Genomic DNA, 25,992 nt, shown 5'->3' with positions numbered 1-25,992 from the left:
GTTTAATTAGCTTCCCTATATGTAGTAGTTTGACCCGCCCTTGTTTTGTGTGGGATTGTCTTTTTGTTACGTGTGTACATATTAGGTTGTGGTGTAGTTTGTTTTCTATACTGGACACCCTGTGGTTTTGGGTTGTCTGGTATAGTGTCCTGCACCCTGTATTTTATTGGGCTTATCAGTTTGGTGTGCAATAGTAAAGCACTTTACTCCGTTACTCTCTCTCTGCGTCTGATTCCTGCACACACACCTAGTCCCGCGTGACACTTATTTTTTAAGCAGATTTAAGACAGCACCAAGACTCGATCATTTAGGAACATTTAACACTTCTTAGAAAGCCATTCTGTCTTTTGCATAAAAGTTTGTGTAATTGTCCCACAGAAAAATAAAACCAGGGTTAGGTTTTCAGAAGACTGATTCCAGTGAGGTTTGCATGTAGCTTTGAACTGTTTGCTCAACCCACAATTCAGCACCTGAAATTATCTGGATGTGCATTTAATGTGCTTGAAGCAGAGGAAGAGAATTGCCATTAAAATGAGCTGTACTTTATTCTCCCTGACAAAGGAACTAACAATCATGTGACCAAAACTGAAACGGTCATCAAAATTGTTAAAAGGTTTAAAAAACAATTATAATAAATGCAACAGTTTGACAATGGATGAAGATACAATTTTTCGATCCATCAGGTGTTGACTGAATAGCACATAAAACATTTTACTGGCACAAACAATTAATGAATGGAGTTCAGGTATTTTGGTAGGAATTCAGGTAGTCAATTTATTGTAAAATGTCACCGTTTTTTTCTTAGAATGCACTCATAAAAACGTTCTAATGGTACTAAAATAATGAAAATTATATACGTAATTTCCATAAATACACTGGGTGTATATGTATATAAGAAGACATTAACATAAAGGGCTGGAACAGGCTGAAACCACAAATACTTCCTCTGTCTAGACAAGGGATGGGCAACTGGCAGTCTGCGGATCAATATCCCCCAAAAATATCATATTCTTATAGATGCAACAAAAGACAACGGGCTCGTGTGAGTGGTAAGCCGAAAGTAGCTGACTGTAGACGGAAGTCAACAAGTTAGGGGAGGTACATATGCACACAACTTTTGCTGTTTCTAGAAAACGCGACAACAGACATGGCATTTGCCTTTGTTATTGCCAAGGAAGTGGATGCTATCGAAGTTCCACTTCTCCTACACGAAGCTGCACATGATCAACATGGTCCAAGGAATGAATAAGACTAACATTCACAAGACTTGTTTTGTATTATTGTGATGGTTTTTTCAAAATATAACCAGGCAGTGAGTGCATAGGCTACTAAAATGAGAATCTAAGCATTTTTGCAGCATTTGGGCTATGCCCTGCTGTTTGTCATTAATACATGCCCTTGTACCTTCCTCATTATAATTTGTGTTTATGCAACATGGAATTGTAACAGATGTGATTAAATGTCCACAACGATTCTTACTGTATGGTAATTGTTTGCATTTCAGCATCACTACAGCCTGCAGTGTATGGACTTGTTTTAAGAAGGTCATACATACCTTGAATAATTTAGCTATGTGAGTTTGAATTTTAGGACCCGTTGAGGTATCTAAAAAAATATATAATTTTATTTGTTGATAAAATATTGAATTTGACCTTTACTACTATAGCCCATAGAAAAACATTGAATAACACATTCATAAATGGCAAAAAAAGACAGTCAAAGAACAAATCATAAGGAATAAGGTTTTTAAATGTCTGTCCTATATCTAGGAGTGTCATGTTGTCTAATGATTGGAGACAGGTGGAATACGTAATAGAGGTTTTTATTTTCTCCGCCCAAAGAAAAGAGCAAGGTGTAAATCTGAAAATAATACACGGGACAAGACCCGTAAAACAATTGCACAAATACACATAGCATGGAAGCCGATACAACAGCACAGGTACTCACAGGACCAACGGACACGGTAACAAAAACCAACAAGGACCATGGGGAAGAGAAGGCACATACAGTTGAAGTCGGAAGTTTACATTCACTTAGGTTGGAGTCAATGAAAACTTGTTTTTCAACTACTCCACAAATTTCTTGATAACAAACTATAGTTTTGGCAAGTCGGTTAGGACATCTACTTTGTGCATGACACAAGATTGTTTACAGACAGATTATTTCACTTATAATTCACTGTATCACAATTCCAGTGGATCAGAAGTTTACATACACTAAGTTGACTGTGCCTTTAAACAGCTTGGAAAATTCCAGAAAATGATGTCATGGATAACGCACGGAGTTCCCAACGCTTTTAGCCAAAGCCACAAGCAGGGTTATCCTGTAGGAGAGGGTCTTCAGATCCACAGCCTCCAATGGTTCCAAAGGGGGCCTCACACAGACCATCCAAAATGATTGCGGATTGAATAGCAGCAATGACGTTCCGCAGTAAACCTCTAGCCGTCAGATTGGACCTCTCAGGGGCCAAGCCCACAGATCCCAAATCTCTGGCCGAGGGTGCCAAACCTGCCCGTGTACCTGGGACAACAGAACGGGACTGGGACCCGGATAACAGGCGAACGATCTCCGTGAACCGAGTTAGCTAACCTGGCTAGCTCGCTATGCAGCGCTTGTTAGATAGCCTGGTCTCGAAAGTCTATGTAAGACCAAATCATCAATAAGTCTGTATCGATAAGTCTGGGAAGAGCGGCAAGCTTTGCTTAACCAAGGCAGACATAGGTGGCGAGGGGATGCCCACAGAACCTAGTCACCCTCTCTCTTCAAGTAGCCTCCAGTAACCAGTGACAGAGTGCACAGGAGCCGTGAGACATCTGACCCGATCAACGACCCAATCCATCCCCACGTGCCACAATTCAGACTCAGTTGAGGTATGGCGCCCCTGGGAGAGGAAGAAATTATATGAATCCCCAAGCCCCCTAAAAAATGCTACAGGATTGTCAAGAGAACCTGTGCCACGGACTATTAGGGAAACAGTGCCAGCGTCCCCTAGTCCCGCAAACAAACTGATTCGAGCGAGGGCAGCCTGAGCCGAGACATACAGTTGAAGTCGGAAGTTTACATTCACTGATGTTGGAGTCAATCAAACTTGTTTTTCAACCACTCCACACATTTCTTGTTAATGAACTATAGTATTGGCAAGTTGGTTGGGACATCTACTTCGTGCATGACACAAGTAATTTCTCCAACAATTGTTTACATACAGATTATTTCACTTATAATTCACTGTATCACAATTCCAGTGGGTCAGAAGTTTACATACACTAAGTTGACTGTGCCATGAAATAGCTTGGAAAATTCCAGAAAATGATGTTATGGCTCTAGAAGCTTCTGATAGGCTAATTGACATCATTTTAGTCAATTGGAGGATGTATTTCAAGGCCTACCTTCAAACTCAAAGAGCTTGACATCATGGGGAAATCAAAATAAATCTCCTAGAGATTAATGTACTTTGGGGCGAAAATATATATTTCTTTAGCTTTAGACTAGTGTTCGTGAAAGTCTCCCCTTTCTACAGTGGGGTCACATTACTGTAGTTTTAGCTCAAACTGTGCAGACGCTACAGACAAACGTTGGCACACCAGCGTTACCTAATTCAGATGAGTCCCGTGGGGTTTGTGTAGGTCGTAAAGCAAAACAGAGAACACTATCGTGTTCGTGAGAGTCTCCTCTTTCTATAGAGTGTTCATAATAGTTTGTAACCATTTGTAAGCATTTGGATGCTACAAACACATGTTTTTTCATGAGAAGACCCAATTTTCAGGATGTCTCCTGGTCTGACAAACAGAGCTGTAGCTCTGTCACTTTCCACCGCAGATGCGGAAGGGTAAGCAGATGTGTTGGATTGAGACGCAGCCCATGGAAAAAAAACACATCTCTAGCTTAAACTGACAGATTTTGCAGTGGATTTTTTTGTATTGTGTTACTTAAATTGACACACCGGTGTGTCAATAGATTAGGGGGTTTAAGGGCCGGTTTCCCTGACACAGATTAAGCCTCTTAAATTGCCAGTGTCGAAATCCCCTCCAATAACCCATGTGTAGCCTACAACATATTCCATTTTATTCACACTCAATAAACAATCAACAAATGTGAATTTGTTTGGTGACAGCAATACTACAGACAAGACTAATTGTAGGCTTTAACATGGGACACAACATTGCAGTAACATCTAGATAACTATTGTTGAAAGTAGGATACTGCATTTATTTATGTTCGAAATTTGGATCACATGTAGGCCTATGTAATTAGATTGTAAGGATGTATGGATAAATATGTATTTAAGTTCTAAATAGTCATGCACCCAAAACAGTAAACATGCATTGATAATAACCAATGATAGGTGGCTATATTTATGAGCATGTGGTGCCTTTCACTTCCAGAAAACAGAAGGTCTCACACAATGCTGTGGTTCTGACTTCAAGTTGCAGTTGTTGGTGAGGAGCAAATGGAGACCAGTCGACTGCAGTCGAAAGCTCATGACCTGTGATCATTTGGTTGTTGTAAAGGTCATGCAGTCGACATGTAGTTGCAAGTTGGACAAGTTTATACCCATTATGCAGCACACTTTGAAAGGCGGTGACCAAAGTTGTTCAACGTCTTATCAAAACTGGTCCACTCGAACGCGCCCAATGTCTTCAATTGAGCCCATTTCAGCAGACCTGTGTGTTCGACAGGTCATTACAAACATTTTCGCAGTCTTAATGTTACCAGGCAAAAATGACAGGCATAAGCAAGAGTATTAAAGGGTCACAGGAGTAAAATGAAAGCATTCAAGTGGATTTTGCAACACTCAACCGCAGAAAATAGATGGCTGAAAAAGACAGATCCTCCGGTGGGCTGGGCTTGTGAGTTGCGACTGAAACTAATAACGTATTTTTCTTGGCACTAACTCCGTCATGGTTCGTTGGACAAAGCCTATAGGGAAATGAATGCCGTTTAAGTAGGGTTTTTGGATAAATGCCGAAGATATGATATGTGGTATACACAGGCTTAGGCGATCTTATACATTTTGTTCTATGAGGTAATCTTTATCAGCTAACGTGACTTTTTGTGGATTTTGAAGTGTTTATGTAATAAAAAAAACACATAAAGGCTTCATAATTCATAAAGGTAATGTTAACTATCTGATATTATCCAATAGAACAAAACGTATAAGATCTCCTAAGCCTGTGTTAACTTCAGACCTTATTTTTGGCGTTTATCCCGAAACCCTATTTCTTTCCCCATTCATTTTCCCCATAAGAATGGCTGAACAAACCAGACGTAACTCATTTCCGTTTTTTTAGGACTACAAACTGGTGAGCTCTATACCGAGGGGACATTTACAGGAAACGAAAGTCAAGTATGACAGAGGATATCGAAACCAAAGCGTTCTAGATTTTTGAATGTTGATTAGATACATTGTCTATATTATTTGAAATGCATAGTGCCACTTTTTTCCCCTTGCCATTCATTGTCACACAACCGCACTTGGTTCTTTATAGATGCAAAACATCTGTACAATCAGACTATTTAGATGATCAGAATACTTGTATGTGTTTTGAAAAAGTTTTGGCAGTAAAAATGTGTATCTTGTAAGCCCTTATATTCTTTTTTAAATACCTATTCTGTGTTGTACTTCAGAGTCTATACTTTTCTTTTATAAAAAAGGAGCAATAATCTTGCATGAATGGGATGAGAAGTGAACTGTTTGGACCTGCCTATTGGAGACAACCAGGAAGTAAGAAGAGTGGTGAATTTGCCTGTGTGTAGAGCTCCTTGCATACCGGTTGTGGAAGTGGGTGAGACAACGCACCACAAACACTGTCTGGCAACATGTCTCGACCTAATGGCAAGTACCATGACGCTCTTCATAATAAACTAGCATTAGATAATAGATAATAATTATATGACTGCCTATGTAACTCATTGATGAGAGAGAGGATTGGGGATTTTAAATGAAAATATGAAAGACAGACAACTCTCTTTGCTTTTGTCTTGTTACTTTCTCTTTTGTCATAGTGCAATTCAGTTTATTGTATAACTGACAACTATTATCAAATGAAGGAGTGCGTAATACAACTGTAACTAGATTAAATAATACACATCAGAGTCACATTCAGGAATATAAGGCTGACTTTAACCCAGTCATAAATGATTGTAAAGGAAACATCGTAGTTACTGGTAATGACAACTGAGTCAACTGGAGTGAACTGATGAGTCATATACTGAGTGTACAAAATATTAGGAACACCTGCTCTTTCCATGATATGAACTGACCAGGTGAATCCATGTGTAACCTTCAATCGGTTTAGATGAAAGGGAGGAGACAGGTTAAAGAAGGATTTTTAAACCTAAGGGCAATTGAAACATGGATTGTGCATGTATGCCATCCAGAGGGTGATTTGGCAAAACAAATTATTTAAGTGCCTTTTAACTTTTATGGTAGAAGGTGCCAGACCCACCGGTTTGAGTGTGTCAATAACTACAATGCTGCTGGGTTTTCACGCTCAACAGTTTCCTGTGTGTATAAAGAATGGTCCACCACCCAAAGGACATCCCATCCAGCTTGACACAACTGTGGAAGCATTGGAGTCAACATGGGCCAGCATCCATGTGGAACGTTTTCAACACCTTGTAGAGTCCATTCCCCCACAAATTGAGGCTGTCTGAGGGCAAAATGGGGTGCAACTCAATATTAGGAAGGTGTTCATACATTTACTCCTTATTTGTTTGTGTGGAAACCTCACGCATTAATTCAGTCTTGTAACTACTGTTGATAGGAGACTTCATAGATGTTGATGCTGTTGTGGCCAGACATAATCTGCTTTTATTGTGGATAGATTACAGATTGGATTATAAAAGTGTATTAAGTGCCGCTCCTCAATGTAACAACATTTAATTGTTTGCCCTGAATATATACTGCTTCAACAGTGTAAAAGAGATGCCTTCATGGCAAGGTCTCCCTAACATGTATGTCATTTTAGGTACTGGGCAGAGTAAGAAAGATTGGGACCTGTCTGGTAGAAAACTGAAGTCCGTCCCTCCGATTCTCCTGGAGCATGCTGACGAGGTCAGAAGGTTGGACCTCCAGAGGAACAAACTGAGACAGCTCAATTGGATCTCCAACCTGGTAAACCTGAGAGAGCTCAACCTCTCCAGGAATGAGCTGGTGGACTTTCCCCTGGAGTTTAGATCTTTGAAACTTCTGGAGCGGCTCTACATGAACCAGAACAACATCAAGGTCATCCCTGAGGATGTCTTCCCTCATCTGGGGAAGCTACAGTTCCTCAAGCTCAGCACCAACCGTCTGGCCAAACTCCCGGTAGACCTGAGTCAATGCCACAGCCTCAGCTACCTCAACCTGTCCAATAACTGCCTGAAGGACATCCAGGCACTGGTGGGGCTACCTAAACTCAAGGAGCTGTTTGTAGAACGGAATAGCCTGACCGAACTTCCAGCCCAGCTGTTCCAGAAGGGGAACTCGGAGCTGACCCTGTTCAAGGCCACAGGGAACCCGCTGAGGACCCCCCCAGAGGAGGTGTGTGACGGAGGAGTGAGGGACATTCAGAGCTACTTCGCCATGATGGAGGAGGAAGGCCCTGACACGCACACCACAGCCTGGACAGTCAAGACCATGTTCCTGGGTTCCTCCATGGCTGGAAAGTCCACGCTGTGTCGTAGCCTGAAGCAGGGGGGGCCTGTGAGGGTAGATGAGGAGGACAGAACGGAGGGGATAGAGATCAGTGAGATGGATATGGAGGGGATCCGGTTCCTATTCTGGGACTTCGCAGGGCAGGAAGAATACTACCTGACGCATCACGTCTTCATCACCCCCAGAGCCCTCGTTATCCTCGCTGTTGATTTGGCCAGGTAAACATGTCAGCTGATGGAGATCACTGTGCACACGTGTTAATTTGTGGGAAACTGACATTTGTCATTTATCAGTCTTTTACAGTCTTCTAATATTTTCATCAACAGATAGTTTCGAAGATCACTAATGTTTTATTGATAGTACAGTATATTGATGAATATACTGTAGTTTGTTGGTTTTACTGACTTGGGCATGACCTTGCCTTACATGTCAAAATGTATCTTTGTAATGTCTCAGCTACAACATGGAAGACCCCCAGTCTTACAAAGAGAAGGTGTGTTTCTGGATCAATAACATCCAGCTTCGCGTCCCTGCCTCTGTGGTCTTACTGGTGGGAACTCATTGTGACCAGTGTCAAGACCAAGATGAGGTGAGGGAGAAGAAGAGACACATCGAGGAGAATGTTCGAGTCATGCTCAAAGAAAGGAAGGAGGTTTTACAACTACAGCAGAAGAACCTGAAGGGCAATACAGACCCCTCTCTGTTTTCTGAACAGATGAGCGAACTTGACCGGCTTATGGAGTATAATTTACAGGTATTGTGTCCTAATTTCAGTGTTGTAAAGAGTGTTTGCTCTTTGAAATGGCCTGACATTTGATCTGCAAGTATATGAATTGGTTTCTAATGTGTTTGCAGGTCCTGGAACTTGTACCTATTGACTGCACTATGCATGAGGACATTGTCAAGCTCAAGGAGCACATTGTGAGGCATATCTTAACAAAGGATACATTCCCATGTGCTGAAAGGACCCTGCCCAAAAGCTACAAAGAAGTTGAGTTAGTCATTCATGACCTAGTGAAACAAAACCAAATACCTCAACACGGTAAGTTATTTAAAAAAAATAAAAAACATATCCCTAGTTAATGGCTTTTGAATTGTCATTTTATAATTGACTTTCTCAAGTTACTGGATTGAAATGAAATCAACTTCAACCCTGTTAATTTCATTTTTAATAATTATATTATCAATACTGACATATGTCCATGTTAGGACAGTCAAATTGTGCTTGTCCTAATATCGACACAATGAGGTAGGTACCGCATTATAACTAGGTCACATTACTCTAATCAGACATCTCTTTTCCTCAACACCAGGAATAGTTTCTTTTGATGACCTTCTGAGTGACCTCATTCTGCACCTTGAGTTGGGCGAGGAGAACGTCCACTCCATCCTACGCTACCTCCATCGTATCGGCATCATCGTGTGGTACGAGGAGATCCCTGCTCTGAAGGATAGGGTGTTCGTTCAGCCATCTTTTCTCATCTCACTCTTCAAGGTGAGACCTGAGGGTGACGGAAGGAAAACCTCTAAATTAGTGATCAACGATACTTGGTCTAGGAGAGCTACAGGGGTACGGAGGCTTTTTGCCCAGTATTTGACAAATGCATACTCTCAATTAGTTGAATCAGGTACTTTTGTGCTGGGCTAGAGCAAGACCTGGTATTTCCTGTCCCTGTAGCTCTCCAGGATTAGGTTAAGTGTGCTTTGAGTACAGTGGCATGCGAAAGTATTCACCCCCCTTGGCATTTTACCTATTTTGTTGTCTTACAACCTGAAATTAAAAATGGATTTCTGGGAGGTTTGTATCATTTGATTTACACAACATGCCTACCACTTTGAAGATGCAAGATATTTTTTATTGTGAAACAAACAAGAAATAAGCGTGCATAACTATTCACCCCCCAAAGTCAATACTTTGTAGAACCACCTTTTGCAGCAATTACAGCTGTAAGTCTCTTGGGGTATGTCTTTATAAGCTTGGCACATCTAGCCACTGGGATGTTTGCCCATTCTTCAAGGCAAAACCTTTCCTCCTCCTTCAAGTTGGATGGGTTCCGCTGGTGTACAGAAATCTTTAAGTCATATCACAGATTGTCAATTGGATTGAGGTCTGGGCTTTGACTAGGCCATTCCAAGACATTTAAATGTTTCCCCTTAAATCACTCGAGTGTTGCTTTAGCAGTATGCTTAGGGTCATTGTCCTGCTGGAAGGTGAACCTCCGTCCCAGTCTCAAATCTCTGGACGACTGAAACAGGTTTCCCTCAAGAATTTCCCTGTATTTTGCGCCATCCATCATTCAAGACATAGTGTTTTCCTTGATGGCCAAAAAGCTCAATTTTAGTCTCATCTGACCAGAGTACCTTCTTCCATATGTTTGGAAGTCTCCCAAGTGCCTTTTGGCAAACACAAAACATGCTTTTTTTTGGGTGGCCACTCTTTCGTAAAGCCCAGCTCTGTGGAGTGTACGGCTTAAAGTGGTCCTATGGACTAATACATCCAATCTCCGCTGTGGAGCTTTGCAGCTCCTTCAGGGTTGTCTTTGGTCTCTTTGTTGCCTCTCTGATTAACACCCTCCTTGCCTGGTCTGTGAGTTTTGGTGGGCAGCCCTCTTTTGACAGGTTTGTTGTGGTGCCATGTTCTTTCATTTTTTTTATAACGGATCTGATGGTGCTCTGTGGTATGTCCAAAGTATCTGATATTCTTTTAAAACCCAACCTTGATCTGTACTTCTCCTCAACTTTGTCCCTGACTTGTTTGGCGATCTCCTTGGTCTTTATTGTGCCGCTTGCTTGGTGGTGTTGCAGACTCTGGGGCCTTTCTTTTACTGAGATCATGTGACAGATTATGTGACACTTATATTGCACACAGGTGGACTTTATTTAACTAACTATGTGACTTCTGAAGGTAATTGGTTGCACCATATCCTATTTAGGGGCTTCATAGCAAAGGGGGTGAATACATATGCACAGACCACTTTTCCATATTTCATTTTTTTCATTTACTTAACCAATTTGGACTATTTTGTGTATGTCCATTACATGAAATCCAAATATTTTTTTTTTTAAATGACAGGTTGTACTGCAACAAAATAGGGAAAAAGGGGGGTGAATACTTTTGCAAGACACTGTAGGTGGCACAATTAAGTAGCAAAGTGAACATGCTGTAATCTATTTGAATTACAGTGTTGTATTTAAAGTCTTCTTCAGTACGGTGTCCATATCAGGACAACATCATATGTCCATGAAAGTTGAGCCAGAGTCACTCTGACTGCTGTTCTAATATGGACACTGTACTCCTATTACCAACGTCTCTCCTTTCTACTAACCCAGACCATCGTGAGGCACGACCTGGTCAAGCAGATGGAGGCCATCCCCAGAGACGAGCTGCGGAAAGAGGGCAACCTATTGGTCCACCGGGGCACGTGGGTGGATGACTTCAAGGAGAAGGGCACCCTGCACAACGCGGCCACACGGATCCTGGTACGCAGAGAACTGAGGCGGCTGCGACTGGACGATGAAGACCTGGTGGAGGAGGTGGTGGGGAGTAGGACTAAGGAGGGGACGCTACTTAGCCTCCTGCAGCACTTTGAGGTCTGTCTCCCGGCTAAGGTGGGTAGTCCCCTGAACCCGGCGGCCCCGGAGTTCAAACCCGGGGAGAAGCAGTGGAAGTCATCAAACTTGGCCATGGGTCATCTGGACGGAGCATGTCTCTTCCCCAGCTACCTGCAGGACAATCAAATGGTGGTGCAGATGTGGGGAGAAGACAAGCTGGACGATATAAATGTCTGTGTTTACTTTCTACCTGAGATCCCTCATGGCTTCTTCCACAGGTAGCATTGGAATCTAGTCTACCATTTCATTGCCCTGATGTTTCACCTTAATTGTCACAAATGTTCCTAAATAAATATTTATGTGCAGTTTATATGGTTTTACAAGTAAACTATTGATAGATAAAATATGTGGTTATTTACGACATTTATTTGTATTTCAGGCTGATCATCAAGACGTGCTCCCTGTACCCGATTCACTGGATAGGGAAGGACCACTGCCTGCTTAGCTCTGGAGACAAACTGGTGCTGATGAGAGAGAACAATAAAGATGGAGACAATAAAGATGGAGATCAACACATACAGATTCGCTGCAAGAGACCTGAGACCAGCGGTACAGTATGCTATTCCTCTATTTCATCTGGAGAGGCAAATTAATGAGAATATGGGGTAAGTTCAATCAGTCAGCATAGTAAGAAAAGTGCTCATAAGGACCAGCTGATCACTTTTAGTTTAAATAAGGTCACATACTTCGTGTTCAAAAAAGACGTTTTCAAACATTCAAAACATGAAACTGAAAAAAATGTATTTGAAGGGCGACTGCGCTTCCTGATTTGGCCTTGTTTTTAATCCATGCTTATTAAGAAATGGCTGAAGGCAAATAAGAGTTGTCTTGGGGCGTGGTTTGATGTGAGTGTGCAGTTGAGAAGTTGAGGACTTCTCCTTTCCCGACTGACTCGCCATCTCAAGATAGTCAGCTAATTCAGTTCTATGTGTAGGTTAAAGCCTGCACTTACCTTGTGTTTACCAAAGCGGGGCTGGGCTCCCGAGTGGCACAGCGGTCTAAGGCACTGTATCTCAGTGCAAGAGGTGTCACTACAGTCCCTGGTTCGAATCCAGGCTGTATCACATCTGGCTGTGATTGGGAGTCCCATAGGGCGGCGCACAATTGGCCCAGCATCGTCCGGGTTTGGCCGGGGTAGGCTGTCATTGTAAATAAGAATTTGTTCTTAACTGACTTGCCAAGTTAAATAAAGGTTCAATAAAAATAAAAAAAAAGCTGAGGCCAGCTACCTAGCATAGCTTGGTGATAGCTGCAGCTGGCTATCCTATCTAGCTGATATTTCTCTGTCAAATCAGTTATGGCAAGTGCCAGTGTCTGGAATGTGTTTCATAAGACACCCGCTCTACAACGCCTTGCTACGAAAGAAGCTTGCAACTGAATGTCGACGTTTCATCACATCATGTGAAAATATGTTACATTGGAAACGATAGCAACTACTGCGAGTTGAATGCCCGCGGTCTTCAGTCAGTTCAGCTGTCCTACAACACAATATTCTATAACTGCCTAGTTTTGTCTCATCTCTCCTTATGTCCACTGTCAGATTTTTCCCGGGATACAAATCCCAGAACTACTACCCCTACAGGTGTTGCTTACATGTGGACATTGCACAAACATCATCCTGCTTGAGTGTACATGCAGTACATCAACAACGAAAATCGATTGATGTGTTCCTGTAAAAAAAGACGAAACATTTTCTGCTGTAAATATTATATTCTTATAAAGACAGTTTGCCTACACTTTACCTAACAGATCAAAGTCCGGTGTGTTTAGAGTACAACAACAGCTGTGTAACCAGAACTAGAATGGCATTTCTATGGTCTATTTCCCAAAATGTAAGGTTTGGCTGTCTAACACACTAACATGCACAACTCTCTGGGTGAGGTTCTGTCTTCAATTCTCCAGGGAGTGATGAAGACCCTTCCGTTCATGTAATGTATTACAGGTTATGGACATGTGCAGTCGTCAGGGTTGGGCAGTAACGGATTACATGTAATCTGTTACATGTAAAGGATTAAAAATAATAGCAACGGTCACTGTAATCTGTTACATTACCAGCAAAAATATTGTAATCCGATTACAGATACTTTTGAAAAACTAGGTGATTACTTCAAGGATTATTTTTAAATTCAGAAAGGATGTTTGCTATACAAAATCTTTGACACTTCTCTGTTTTTCTCAATGACGTTCAAATCAACATTGAAAAAAGGAGCAAGTTTAAGTTTGTTCCACCTGAGCGTGTCTGAACACAAGTCAGAGACCACTATGATGACACACCAAATGTGTTTGATGGATCGCGGGAAAAGAGCAGGAATAGGTTATTGTAGGGTACAGTCCAAGTTATTTCTTTCAATGGTGTGACTGCTGTCGGCATACAAAGATTATCCAACTTGAATAAACGCTTGGAGGTAAGGACGACAGCAGTGGTGTAGTCTATGGCGATATGGATGTCACTTATTATTATCTACAGAGCACGTCGATGTGAATCACACTCCTGCTCTCTCATTTAGCTATTTGCACCTTTCGAATTGTGGTTGTTGTGGATGGCTGTTCACAAATCTAAATGTATATTTGAACCCTATAATGGTTGAATTCAAGAGGTTTAAGCTGCCTATCAATCATTGTATTTGAAACCAGTGGACAGCCAGTGAAAAATGCGCTCTTGCAACAGCTGCATAGTGCGGATCCAAGCCAATGGAATAAAAGTGGGGCTTTTATCTAATTCATGCTGATAAAATAAATTAATCCATTGGCCTAATGGACACATGCTCAAACTAGCACACTTTTGATAGACTTAAAGGGGCAATCTGTAGTTGCTACATCCGTTTTTGGAACTTATAAATTAATTATATGTATATATATATTATATATATATATATATATATATTTGATTCCTTAATTTATAAACAACTCATGAGCTTAGTTCAACTGTCACACTCCACTGTCACACTCCACACTCTGTGAGGTCGGGCACTGATGTTGAGCAATTAGGCCTGGCTTGCAGTCGGTGTTCCAATTCATCCTAAAGGTGTTCGATGGGGTTCAGGTCAGGGGTCTGTGCAGGCCAGTCAAGTTCTTCCACACCAATCTCGACAAACCATTTCTGTATGGACCTGAACCCCATCGGGGGTATTGTCATGCTGAAACAGGAAAGGGCCTTTCCCAAACTGTTGCCACGAAGTTGGAAGCACAGAATCATCTAAAATACCACTGTATGCTGTAGCTTTAAGATTTCCCTTCACTGGAACTAAGGGGCCCAGTCCGAACCATGAAAAACAGCGCCAGACTATTATTCCTCCTCCACCAAGCTTTACAGTTGGCACTATGCATTGAGGCAGGTAGCGTTCTCCTGGTATCCGCCAAACCCAGATTAATCGGTCAGACTGCCAGATGGTAAAGTGTGATTCATCACTCCAGAGAACGCGTTTACACTGCTCCAGAGTCCAATGGCGGCAGGCTTTACACCATTCCAGCTGACGCTTGGCGTTGCGCATGGGGATCTTAGGCTTGTGTGTGGCTCCTCGGCCATGGATACCCATTTCATGAAGCTCCCGATGAACAGTTCTTGTGCTAACGTTGCTTCTAGAGGCAGTTTGGAACTCGGTAGTGAGTGTTGCAACCAAGGACAGATAATTTTTACGCGTTACGCCCTTCAGCACTCGGCAGTTCCGTTCTGTGAGTTTGTGTGGCCTACCACTTCGCAACTTCGTTGTTGCTCCTAGACTTTTCCACTTCATAATAACAGCACTTACAGTTGCCTGGGGCAGCTCTTGCAGGACAGATATTTGACGAACTGACTTGTTGGAAAGGTGTCATCCTATGACAGTGCCACGTTGAAAGTCAATGAGCTCTTCAGTAAGGCCAATGTTTGTCTATGGAGATTGCATGGCGGTGTGCTCGATTTTATACACTAGTGTGACTGAAATAGCCAAAGCCACTAATTTGAAGGGGTGTCCACATACTCTTGTGTGTATATATAGTACAGTGGGGCAAAAAAGTCTTTAGTCAGCCACCCATTGTGCAAGTTCTCCCACTTAAAAAGATGAGAGAGGCCTGTAATTTTCATCATAGGTACACTTCAACTATGACAGACAAAATGAGAAAAAAATTCCAGAAAATCACATTGTAGGATTTTTTATGAATTTATTTGCAAATTACGGTGGAAAATAAGTATTTGGTCACCTACAAACAAGCAAGATTTCTGGCTCTCACAGACCAGTAACTTCTTCTTTAAGAGGCTCCTCTGTCCTCCACTCGTTACCTGTATTAATGGCAGTTGTTTGAACTTGTTATCAGTACAAAAGACACCTGTCCACAACCTCAAACAGTCACACTCCAAACTCCACTATGGCCAAGACCAAAGAGCTGTCAAAGGACACCAGAAACACAATAGACCTGCACCAGGCTGGGAAGACTGAATCTGCAATAGGTAAGCAGCTTGGTTTGAAGAAATCAACTGTGGGAGCAATTATTTGGAAATGGAAGACATACAAGACCACTGATAATCTCCCTCGATTTTGGGCTCCACGCAAGATCTCACCCCGTGGGGTCAAAATGATCACAAGAACGGTGAGCAAAAATCCCAGAACCACACGGGGGGACCTAGTGAATGACCTGCAGAGAGCTGGGACCAAAGTAACAAAGCCTACCATCAGCAAGGGCATTGAAGATGAAACGTGGCTGGGTCTTTCAGCATGACAATGATCCCAAACACACCGCCCGGGCAATGAAGGAGTGGCTTCATAAGAAGCATTTCAAGGTCCTGGAGTGGCCTAGCCAGTCTCCAGATCTCAACCCCATAGAAAATCTTTGGAGGGAGTTGAACGTCTGTGTTGCCCAGCAACAGCCCCAAAACATCAATGCTCTAGAGGAGATCTGCATGGAGGAATGGGCCAAAATACCAGCAACAGTGTGTGAAAACCTTGTGAAGACTTACAGAAAATGTTTGACCTCTGTCATTGCCAACAATGGGTATATAACAAAGTATTGAGATAAACTTTTGTTATTGACCAAATACTTATTTTCCACCATAATTTGCAAATAAATTCATAAAGAATCCTACAATGTGATTTTCTGGATTTTTTTTCTCATTTTGTCTGTCATAGTTAAAGTGTACCTATGATGAAAATTACAGGCCTCTCTCATATTTTTAAGTAGGAGAACTTGCACAATTGGTGGCTGACTAAATACTTTTTTGCCCCACAGTACATGTCCTGGAAAAGTTGACAGATCTTGTAACTATAAACTTTGATAGAAAACTTAGCTAAATAGATATAATCTTGAAACTGTGGAGAGAGAAACACCTATCCATTTAGAGGTAGATTACCCTGGTTAATTATTTAGTGATTTCTCAGTTTATGTATTTATTCATGGCTCTACCAACTACAGGAGAATCCTTTTTCAAATCATGCAAGAAAAAATATGTATCTTTATTTGGAATGGCAAACTAGATAAAGTTAAACAAGATTATTTATATAACAAAGGGTTTGGAGGGTTAAAACTATTCAATAATAAGGCAATTAAACATCTCTCTTTAAGCCTCCATTGTAACAAAATTGTACTAAATCCAAACTGGTCTTCCAACAAGCTACTAAGAGATTTGGACTCTGCCTTTTTGTAGATTAAAACCCTCACATTTTGGATTGACAATGGATCCTCCTTTTTAAATGAAGTCATTGGCTACAATTTAAATGTCATCCTCCAGAAAAGGCCGATCTAATATTAAAGGCAATTAAAATGGCTAATCTCTACAACGTACTGATAGAGAAAAAAAACAAGTGTTTCTTAGGAAAATTGTACAAGAAGAGTATAATATTTATGAAGTACGGTAAAATTGCCATACAAGCAACTAAGAACAGTGTATGGAGTTGTATGCGCAATAGAAAATTATAACCAACTCATAAAAGTCTTAAGTTCAGCCATAAAATTGGAAGCGACAATTACTTAAAAAAAATATTAATCAATTAGTCTGTCTGCCACCCATTAAAAATCAAATAATGGCTTAAAATTATTAGTATGAATTGAAAAATGTATCAGTCTCACTTAGTCAAAAGGTTTGATGTATAAAATTCAAGTCCGTTGGGAACAGGTCTTTGATGTCCCAATACCTTGGCATTGGGCTTATAAACTGATATATAAAACAACAATTGACACATCAATCCATTAGTTTCAATTGGAATTATTACGGTATATAAAATACTTGCTATAAACCGAATCAATACAGCATCTTTTTCTGGTACTGTCCATCGCTGGCTCGCTTTTGGAGTCAGGTCCAGGAATGGTTGTTATGTCATAATATCAGAGTTCAGATGGACCTGCAAACTGTGTTGCCAGGAGATCTGAAAAAAAACACGACCAATCAATGGGAAATATCATTATACTCTTGGGTAAAGTATTTATTTTTAGGGCAACATTGGTAGAAGTGTTACAGATAGGGAGGTTCAGGACCCTCATAAGACATCACAGTAAAATGGAGGGATGTATTGCAAAAAGAAAAATGGCATTATACTGGGAAAGATGGGTTAATCTGTGGACATCGGCAGGTTGGAGTTAAACTCAGAATAGCATTATCCTGGGAAAGATGGGTTAATCTGTGGACATCGGCAGGTTGGAGTTAAACTCAGAATAGCATTATCCTGGGAAAGATGGGTTAATCTGTGGACATCGGCAGGTTGGAGTTAAAATCAGAATAGCATTATCCTGGGAAAGATGGGTTAATCTGTGGACATCGGCAGGTTGGAGTTAAAATCAGAATAGCATTATCCTGGGAAAGATGGGTTAATCTGTGGACATCGGCAGGTTGGAGTTAAACTCAGAATAGCATTATCCTGGGAAAGATGGGTTAATCTGTGGACATCGGCAGATTGGAGTTAAACTCAGAATAGCATTATCCTGGGAAAGATGGGTTAATCTGTGGACATCGGCAGGTTGGAGTTAAACTCAGAATAGCATTATCCTGGGAAAGATGGGTTAATCTATGGACATCGGCAGGTTGGAGTTAAACTCAGAATAGCATTATCCTGGGAAAGATGGGTTAATCTGTGGACATTGGCGGGTTGGAGTTAAACTCAGAATAGCATTATCCTGGGAAAGATGGGTTAATCTGTGGACATCGGCAGGTTGGAGTTAAAATCAGAATAGCATTATCCTGGGAAAGATGGGTTAATCTGTGGACATCGGCAGGTTGGAGTTAAAATCAGAATAGCATTATCCTGGGAAAGATGGGTTAATCTGTGGACATCGGCAGGTTGGAGTTAAAATCAGAATAGCATTATCCTGGGAAAGATGGGTTAATCTATGGACATCGGCGGGTTGGAGTTAAAATCAGAATAGCATTATCCTGGGAAAGATGGGTTAATCTGTGGACATCGGCAGGTTGGAGTTAAAATCAGAATAGCATTATCCTGGGAAAGATGGGTTAATCTGTGGACATCGGCAGGTTGGAGTTAAAATCAGAATAGCATTATCCTGGGAAAGATGGGTTAATCTGTGGACATCGGCAGGTTGGAGTTAAAATCAGAATAGCATTATCCTGGGAAAGATGGGTTAATCTATGGACATCGGCGGGTTGGAGTTAAAATCAGAATAGCATTATCCTGGGAAAGATGGGTTAATCTGTGGACATCGGCAGGTTGGAGTTAAAATCAGAATAGCATTATCCTGGGAAAGATGGGTTAATCTATGGACATCGGCGGGTTGGAGTTAAAATCAGAATAGCATTATCCTGGGAAAGATGGGTTAATCTATGGACATCGGCGGGTTGGAGTTAAAATCAGAATAGCATTATCCTGGGAAAGATGGGTTAATCTGTGGACATCGGCAGGTTGGAGTTAAAATCAGAATAGCATTATCCTGGGAAAGATGGGTTAATCTATGGACATCGGCGGGTTGGAGTTAAAATCAGAATGAATGGTGGATTGGTCGCTGTTGGTGAAAATCCAACACTTGCAGAAAGAGAATATTAGGAACACCTTCCTAATATTGAGTTGCACCCCATTTTGCCCTCAGAACAGCCTCAATTCGTCGGGGCATGGACTCTACAAGGTGTCGAAAGTGTTCCACAGGGATGCTGGCCCATGTTGACTCCAATGCTTCACACAGTTGTGTCAAGTTGGATGGATGTCCTTTGGGTGGTGGACAATTCCTGATACACACGGGAAACTGTTGAGTGTGAAAAACCCAGCAGCATTGCAGTTCTTGACACACTCAAACCAGTGTGCCTGGCACCTATTACCATACCCCGTTCAAAGACACTTAAATATTTTCATGCCCATTCACCCTATGAACGGCACACACACACAATACATCTCAATTGTCTCAAGGTAAAAAAAAAATTAAAATTATTACCTGTTTCCTCTCCTTCATCTACACTGATTGAAGTGGATTTAACAAGTGATGTCATTAAGGGATCATAGCTTTCACCTTGTCAGTCTATGTCATGGAAAGAGCAGGTGTTCCTAATGATGTGTACACTCAATGTACAGTATGTATAATTTAAATACATGTACCGTATTTGTGAGCAGAAATAGCTGTAAGTAGCAGTAGAAGTATTGTTGTTCATTCGTTTACTCCAATCAGAGGAGGGATGGTAGGGTTAGAGAAAATACATGATGTAGAAAACATTTCACAAAATAAGGGGGATTAGAAACTATGCAAACAGTTACATTGATAGAGCCCCTGGAATACCACAGTTGATCTACGAGTTGAATTATTATTGTAAGTAAGCTGGCAACATGTATCACACATGTCGTTAGGTTTGCTTGATTATGAGCTAACGTTACCTAGCAGGAATCAAACCTGTCTTCATGTGCACCACATATCTGCCTCACATTTACACATTAGGGAGAGGTTATGTATTTAGCTAGTTACATCAAAGTATCATAGCCTAGTATCATAGCGACATAGGCAATCAAATAATGACATGTAGCTAGCTAGCTATAAACAAAACGTAGCTAGTTACATCAAAGTATCATAGCCTAGTATCATAGCGACATAGGCAATCAAATAATGACATGTAGCTAGCTATAAACAAAACGTAGCAATTTACCAACAACATTCCAGTCTCAGGTTTGATGGTAAACAGCCCAAGTAGAAGCTAGTTGGATGTAATCCATAATCTGCACTTCCCAAAATTGTTGAACAACTTTATGGAAAGCCATTTGTACTAGAATAGCTATTTTCCAAGTTCGTTTTGCGTGACCTGGTGCCCCGGGTGCACGGGGTTCGCTCTATCTTTACCATTCCATTGGTCCTCCTAAGTAGAGGTCTTCACCCGCCTGGGGCACCGAACCATGGAAATCGAACTCGCGCAGTCGTCTCACAGAAAACACTGCACCACAATGTGTTAATAGGCAAAATAGGACATGAATTGTTCACATAATTGTAATACAAATGAAACCCTCAAGTACAGTAAGTCATGTCGCATTCACTAACCAAATTCCATTTTGGATGAGACTTCATAAACCAAAATGATCCTATTTACACTTTGTAGTCAATTTGGAAACTATAATAAATGTTTCTGACTCATATCGATGCCATAGACCGTTTTCAAAAAGAGAAGTTGGTTTTCAAGGGCAGATGACATTTGAGCTCAAACTATGTAGTTACGCTATGAACACAAAACATTTAGTCCTAATGAGGAAAAACATGTAAAAGTATGTCATTAATGTGTTGTAAACAATTTCATCTCATTGACATCAGCATATTTGTATTTTTTTCCCGAGAAGAGTTCCGTCGTTCTTGGGATCTCTTCCTGTCGGTGATGAAAAAACTAGTGGTGCTGTCTAGACAGTGGCCTGGCCTATCCCAACATGTCCACACCCCTTGTAAGGAGAAAGGTTGCACAGCCTACTTCGTCTGGAGAGACTGGCAGAACCTCCAAATCTCAGACATATATGACCTGTAAGCCAAATGTATCTAATGTAATTGTTATTTGTCAATGCACAACTGTGTAGTTATTATATTCTTGCACTTATTTCAAATGATAATTATGTTGTTTCTCTACCAATATACTATTAAAATACTTTTAAAACTGAAATGTGTGTGTTGGAACAGTGTGCAGGAGGAAAAACAACTCTGCCGAAACGGACACACGCGACGGACCGAGTTGCTTTTCCCAAAAGGTATGTTTTTAATCTTAAAGTAAGAAGGATTACCTACCGTTTACAATTAATACTTCCCATTCAAATTCTGTTTTGTTTTTTAGATCCTGTTGTCAACAAATCTAAAGGACAATGACCAGAACCAAGAAAGCAGAACTTCATCAGAGGAAGATGTTTTCTCTTTCAGTGATGCCTCCAAGTTAACTATCTTACTATCAAAAATAATTTCCTTATTTGCAATATCAAAATCTTCACTCCTTACAGTTTGGGTTTAGGCTTGAGGTGTCATTTATAAATAAAAGTGCACAGAGGGAGCAACCCTATTCATGTTTCTCTCTCAATATTGTGAAAATATTACTTTTCATATCCTACCACAGGGCAGCGCTCTTGATCCATTCTGATAAAAAAAAATACTGAAATACACCTACACAGAACTGTTCATTGCAGTCCAGATACACTTTTTGATGCCTTACCCTGACACCAAATAAATAATATCAAGTCCCTGACATGACAGAATCCTTTTTTTATTTGTAATGTATTTAATTAATTTATGCATTTCAGAACTGAATTGAAATGGAGTTGACCCAAACCCCTGGCTATGATGTTTTTATACTGAAGGAATTCTCTGTATGTTCTATCGTGGGGGAATGGTGAACCTAACTGAATTGCAGTGTCTTCAGAAGGTATTCACGCCCCTTGACTTTTTCCACATTTTGTTGTATTACAACCTGAATTTAAAATGGATTACGTTTATATTTTGTGTCACTGGTTAACACACAATATCCCATAATGTCAAAGTGGAATCATGTTTTAGACATTTTTACAAATTAATTAAAAATTAAAAGCCTAAATGTCTTAAGTCAATAAGTATTCAACCCCTATGTTATGGCAAGCCTAAATTAGTTCAAAAGTAAAAATGTGCTTCACATGTTACATAATAAGTTGCATGGACTCCGTGTGCAATAATAGTGTTTAACACGATTGTCTACCTCATCTCTGTTCCCCACACATACAATTATCTGTAAGGTCCCTCAGTCGAGCAATGATTTTCAAACACTGATTCAACCACAAAGACCAGGGATGTTTTAGAATGCCTCACAAATAAGGGCCTTTATTCAAAAACATGCATCCTGTTTGCAATAGGTAAAGCTAAGTACAGGCAAAATCCTAGAGGAAATCCTGATTCAGTCTGCTTTCTAAAATCCCCGGTGAGATAAATTCACCTTTTAGCAGTGGAGGAAAAAGTACCTGATTGTCATACTTGAGTAAAGTAAAGCTACCTTAATAGAAGATTACTCAAGTAAAAGTGAAAGTCACCCAGTAGAATACTACATGAGTAAAAGTCTAAAAGTATTTGGTTTTAAATAATATACTTAAGTATTAAAAGTAAATGTAAAAGTATAAATCATTTCACATTCTTTATATTAAGCAAACCAGACCAGACTATTTTCTTTTTTCTTTTTTAAATTTACGAATCGCCAGGGGCACACTCCAACATAATTTACAAACAAAGCATTTGTGTTTAGTGAATCTGCCAGTTAAGAGGCAGTAGGCATAACCAGGGATGTTCTTTTGATGTGTCCTTTTGAAGTGTGTGAATTTGACCATTTTCCTGTCCTGCTTAAGCGTTGGAAATGTAACGAGTACTTTTGGGCGCCAGGGAAAATGTATGGAGTAAAAAGTAAAAAAAAAATATTTTGGAATGTAGTGAAGTAAAAGTAGTCAAAAATATAAATAGTAAAGTACAGATAACCCCAAAAACTACTTAAATAGTACTTTAAAATATTTTTTACTTCAGTACTTTACACCACTGCCTTTTAGCAGGACAATAACCTAAAAGACAAGGCCAAATATACACCGGTGTTGCTTACTAAGATGACATTGAATGTTCCTGAGTGGCCTAGTTACAGCTTTCACATAAAACAACTTGAAAATCTATGAAAAGACTTGAAAATGGCTATCTGGCAATGATCAACAATCAACTTGACAGAGCTTGAAGAATGTTTAAAAGTGCAAATATTGTACAATCCAAGTGTGCAAAGCTCTAAGAGAACTACCCAGAAAGACTCACTGCTGTAATTGTTGCTAAAGGTGATTCTAACATGTATTTACTAAGGACTGTGAATACTTATGTAAATTAGATATTTCTGTATTTACATTTTGCAAACATTTCTAAAAACATGTTTCACTTTGTCATTATGGAGTTGTGTGTAAATGGGTGAGAAAAAAACGAACAATTTTATCCATTTTGAATTCAGGCTGTAACACAACAAAATGTGGAATAAGTCAAGGGGTATGAATACTTTCTTGAAGGCACTGTCTATGTCACATTTCTCATTCCTCTTTCCTAATTTACCCCTTGGCCTGCTAAATGCCCATTTCCATCAACCAGTTTCCTCTGACCCGCTTGTGTCCAACTGCAATAGAGAGACAAAGAAAGTATGAGAGAGAAGGTAGACGAATGAAGGTGAAAACATCTGGGAGGTTGCTCATGCCCTTTTTTGTAAAAGCTGTTTGAAAAGACCATTTGAAATGTCAAGCTGTTTTGGTGAAATGGGGTTTTAGCCTGCTTGGTGACATAACCAGGTGGTATATTTTTAATAGACCATTAAGAAAGAGAGTTCCAAACTTCTTTGCCAATAACAGCTAGTTTTCCCCTTCCCACTCAGACCACTCCCAGACAGTCGTAGTTAAATTATTGCTTGAGAAATTGCTCTTTGCTTAGAAGCTATTTTTCTTTCTTTTGACCATTAATTTGTTAATGTGTTACAATTAATGTGTTACCCAGATATTTCTTTACCAATAATGTACTTAATTGTTACCCAGAAATGATTTGATATTGAGATAAAAACGACTGCATTGGACCTTTTAATGGGCTTTGTGAGTGTGTGTGTGCACATGTGTGTGAGAGAGAGGTGCGTAGGCAGAGGGGTCATGCCCATAGGGGGTACAGGGGTAAGTGCACCCTCAGATTTGTTCTGTAAAAAAAAAAAAAAAATTATCTGTAATGCTTCTAGCTACTTAGCAATTTTATGAAGTTAGTTAAATATGTTCCCAATCTCCCAACCTCATAACGAGCTACCAAGAAACCATTTTAGGCGTTCAATCAAGTTACAAGTAGCTAGCTTAGCTGACATGCCTGCTGGCAAGGTTGGTAGACTTCAGAAAAGCAAGTAATAACTAAATGTAGCAGAGATGCATATTTATTTTCTTAAAAAACGAGAACCACCAGTCAGGAGGATGCAGAAAGCTCAAGAGTTATGCTTAAATATGCAGAAAAATATGAATATTTTTTACATAGAATTAAGCATAATGGTTATGGCTCTAGATTGCAGGAACAATGAAAAATGCTAAATTCTCCAATTTACAGGGGGGCCTAACCCCCCTCCGGACCACCTATCAGCCATCCAGACATACTTTGTGCCCCCTTAGATTTTTGGGGTGCTCGACACCCCTATGTGTAAGGGTGAACGAGTACAGGAGTGATTGTGAAAAGGCAAGGAACTACCACTTAAGTGGGACATATCTTTTTCATGACTAGGGCTTAATACTTAGGTGTTTTAGCCAGACAAATGATCATCATTAACTACCATTGACCACAATCCCAAGTGATTCATGCAGGTGTTGAACACAAACATGTTTTTCTTTGGTCCACAGTATCACTCTAAGGTCAGATACTGCATACAAGACTTGTTTTAATCTACTATAACATTTACATTTGTATTTCCTTTGGGGGGAGGGGAAGGTCATGGTAGGTGGCTGCAGAACAAGCCAAATGCAGAGCCAGTGGATGGTAGTTAGCGTGGGGGGAAGGTTACTCATACAGCATAGACACTTGATTGAAAACTTCTCGAAATGCTACATCACAGTCCAATAATGTGTTTACATGTGTATGCTTGCTCTACCTGGGTTTTGGTCATGCCTCACTCTGTGTATGTGTGTCTGTTTGCCGTGTTAGTGGGCACGCCACTCTGGGTTTTAGGGTGAAGACTTGCCATTGTCTTCTGACTCTAAACTCTGCCATGGATCTGTTCTCGTTGGCTTCTCTTTCTCTTTTATACAGATTTCTGTGTGCCCTACATAGTCTCAGAGTGCAAGGACAGTGACATGCAGATTGCTACAGTAAAACTACTGGAGTGACAGTGTCAATCCTGTGCAATGTCTTATCGCATAAACTGTTACAGATAGAAGTGAGCATTGCACTGGCACATGCAAGTTTTCATACACAGAAATGGACCCAGTTCAGTGAACTTCGGTACAACATAGTATGTATGGGGAGTCGCACTCTCGCTGACTTCAGTTGAAGGAACTAAAATCACCAATGAAATCCGGGCCTCTCTCACAGGTAATAAGTGATAGACTCAGATCCATTCCTTCAAATATTCCACTCTTCAACTCAGTGGTAACAGGAATGATTCACACTGCTAAAAACAAGTTGAACACTAGACTGTCTTACGTTGAACTAAACTGTCCATTAGTGGTAGAGCGTGCTCACCCCCTGGATATTGTGTGCTGAAGTTTGCCTGATTCTCATAAGTTTCCTAATCACAAGCAATTAGTTGTTCTTCAGATTGCTTGGCCTGGCTATAGCAATAAGTAAGATGGCTAACGCGACTGAAAGATAGATACTCACATTTGTTGTCTTGT

The 25,992-nt window shown here is 40.5% G+C and overlaps 1 protein-coding gene across 1 annotated transcript; it reads left to right on the top strand.

Moving 5' to 3' along the window:
* Nucleotides 1-4,696: 4,696 nt before the first annotated feature.
* LOC139411284 (malignant fibrous histiocytoma-amplified sequence 1 homolog) lies at nt 4,697-24,217 on the top strand. The gene is made up of 11 exons (XM_071157364.1): nt 4,697-5,300; nt 5,653-5,833; nt 6,969-7,854; nt 8,093-8,390; nt 8,492-8,678; nt 8,950-9,131; nt 10,967-11,466; nt 11,628-11,797; nt 20,971-21,145; nt 21,299-21,366; nt 21,450-24,217. Exons 2-11 carry the CDS (start codon nt 5,818-5,820, stop codon nt 21,479-21,481), a joined length of 2,514 nt encoding a protein of 837 aa, XP_071013465.1. The 5' UTR covers nt 4,697-5,300; nt 5,653-5,817; the 3' UTR covers nt 21,482-24,217.
* The last annotated feature ends 1,775 nt before the right edge of the window (nt 24,218-25,992 follow it).

This window comes from Oncorhynchus clarkii, chromosome 6 (assembly GCF_045791955.1).
Source record: "Oncorhynchus clarkii lewisi isolate Uvic-CL-2024 chromosome 6, UVic_Ocla_1.0, whole genome shotgun sequence".
Classification (NCBI taxonomy): domain Eukaryota; kingdom Metazoa; phylum Chordata; class Actinopteri; order Salmoniformes; family Salmonidae; genus Oncorhynchus; species Oncorhynchus clarkii.
This window is presented reverse-complemented; position numbering and strand designations above follow the sequence as displayed.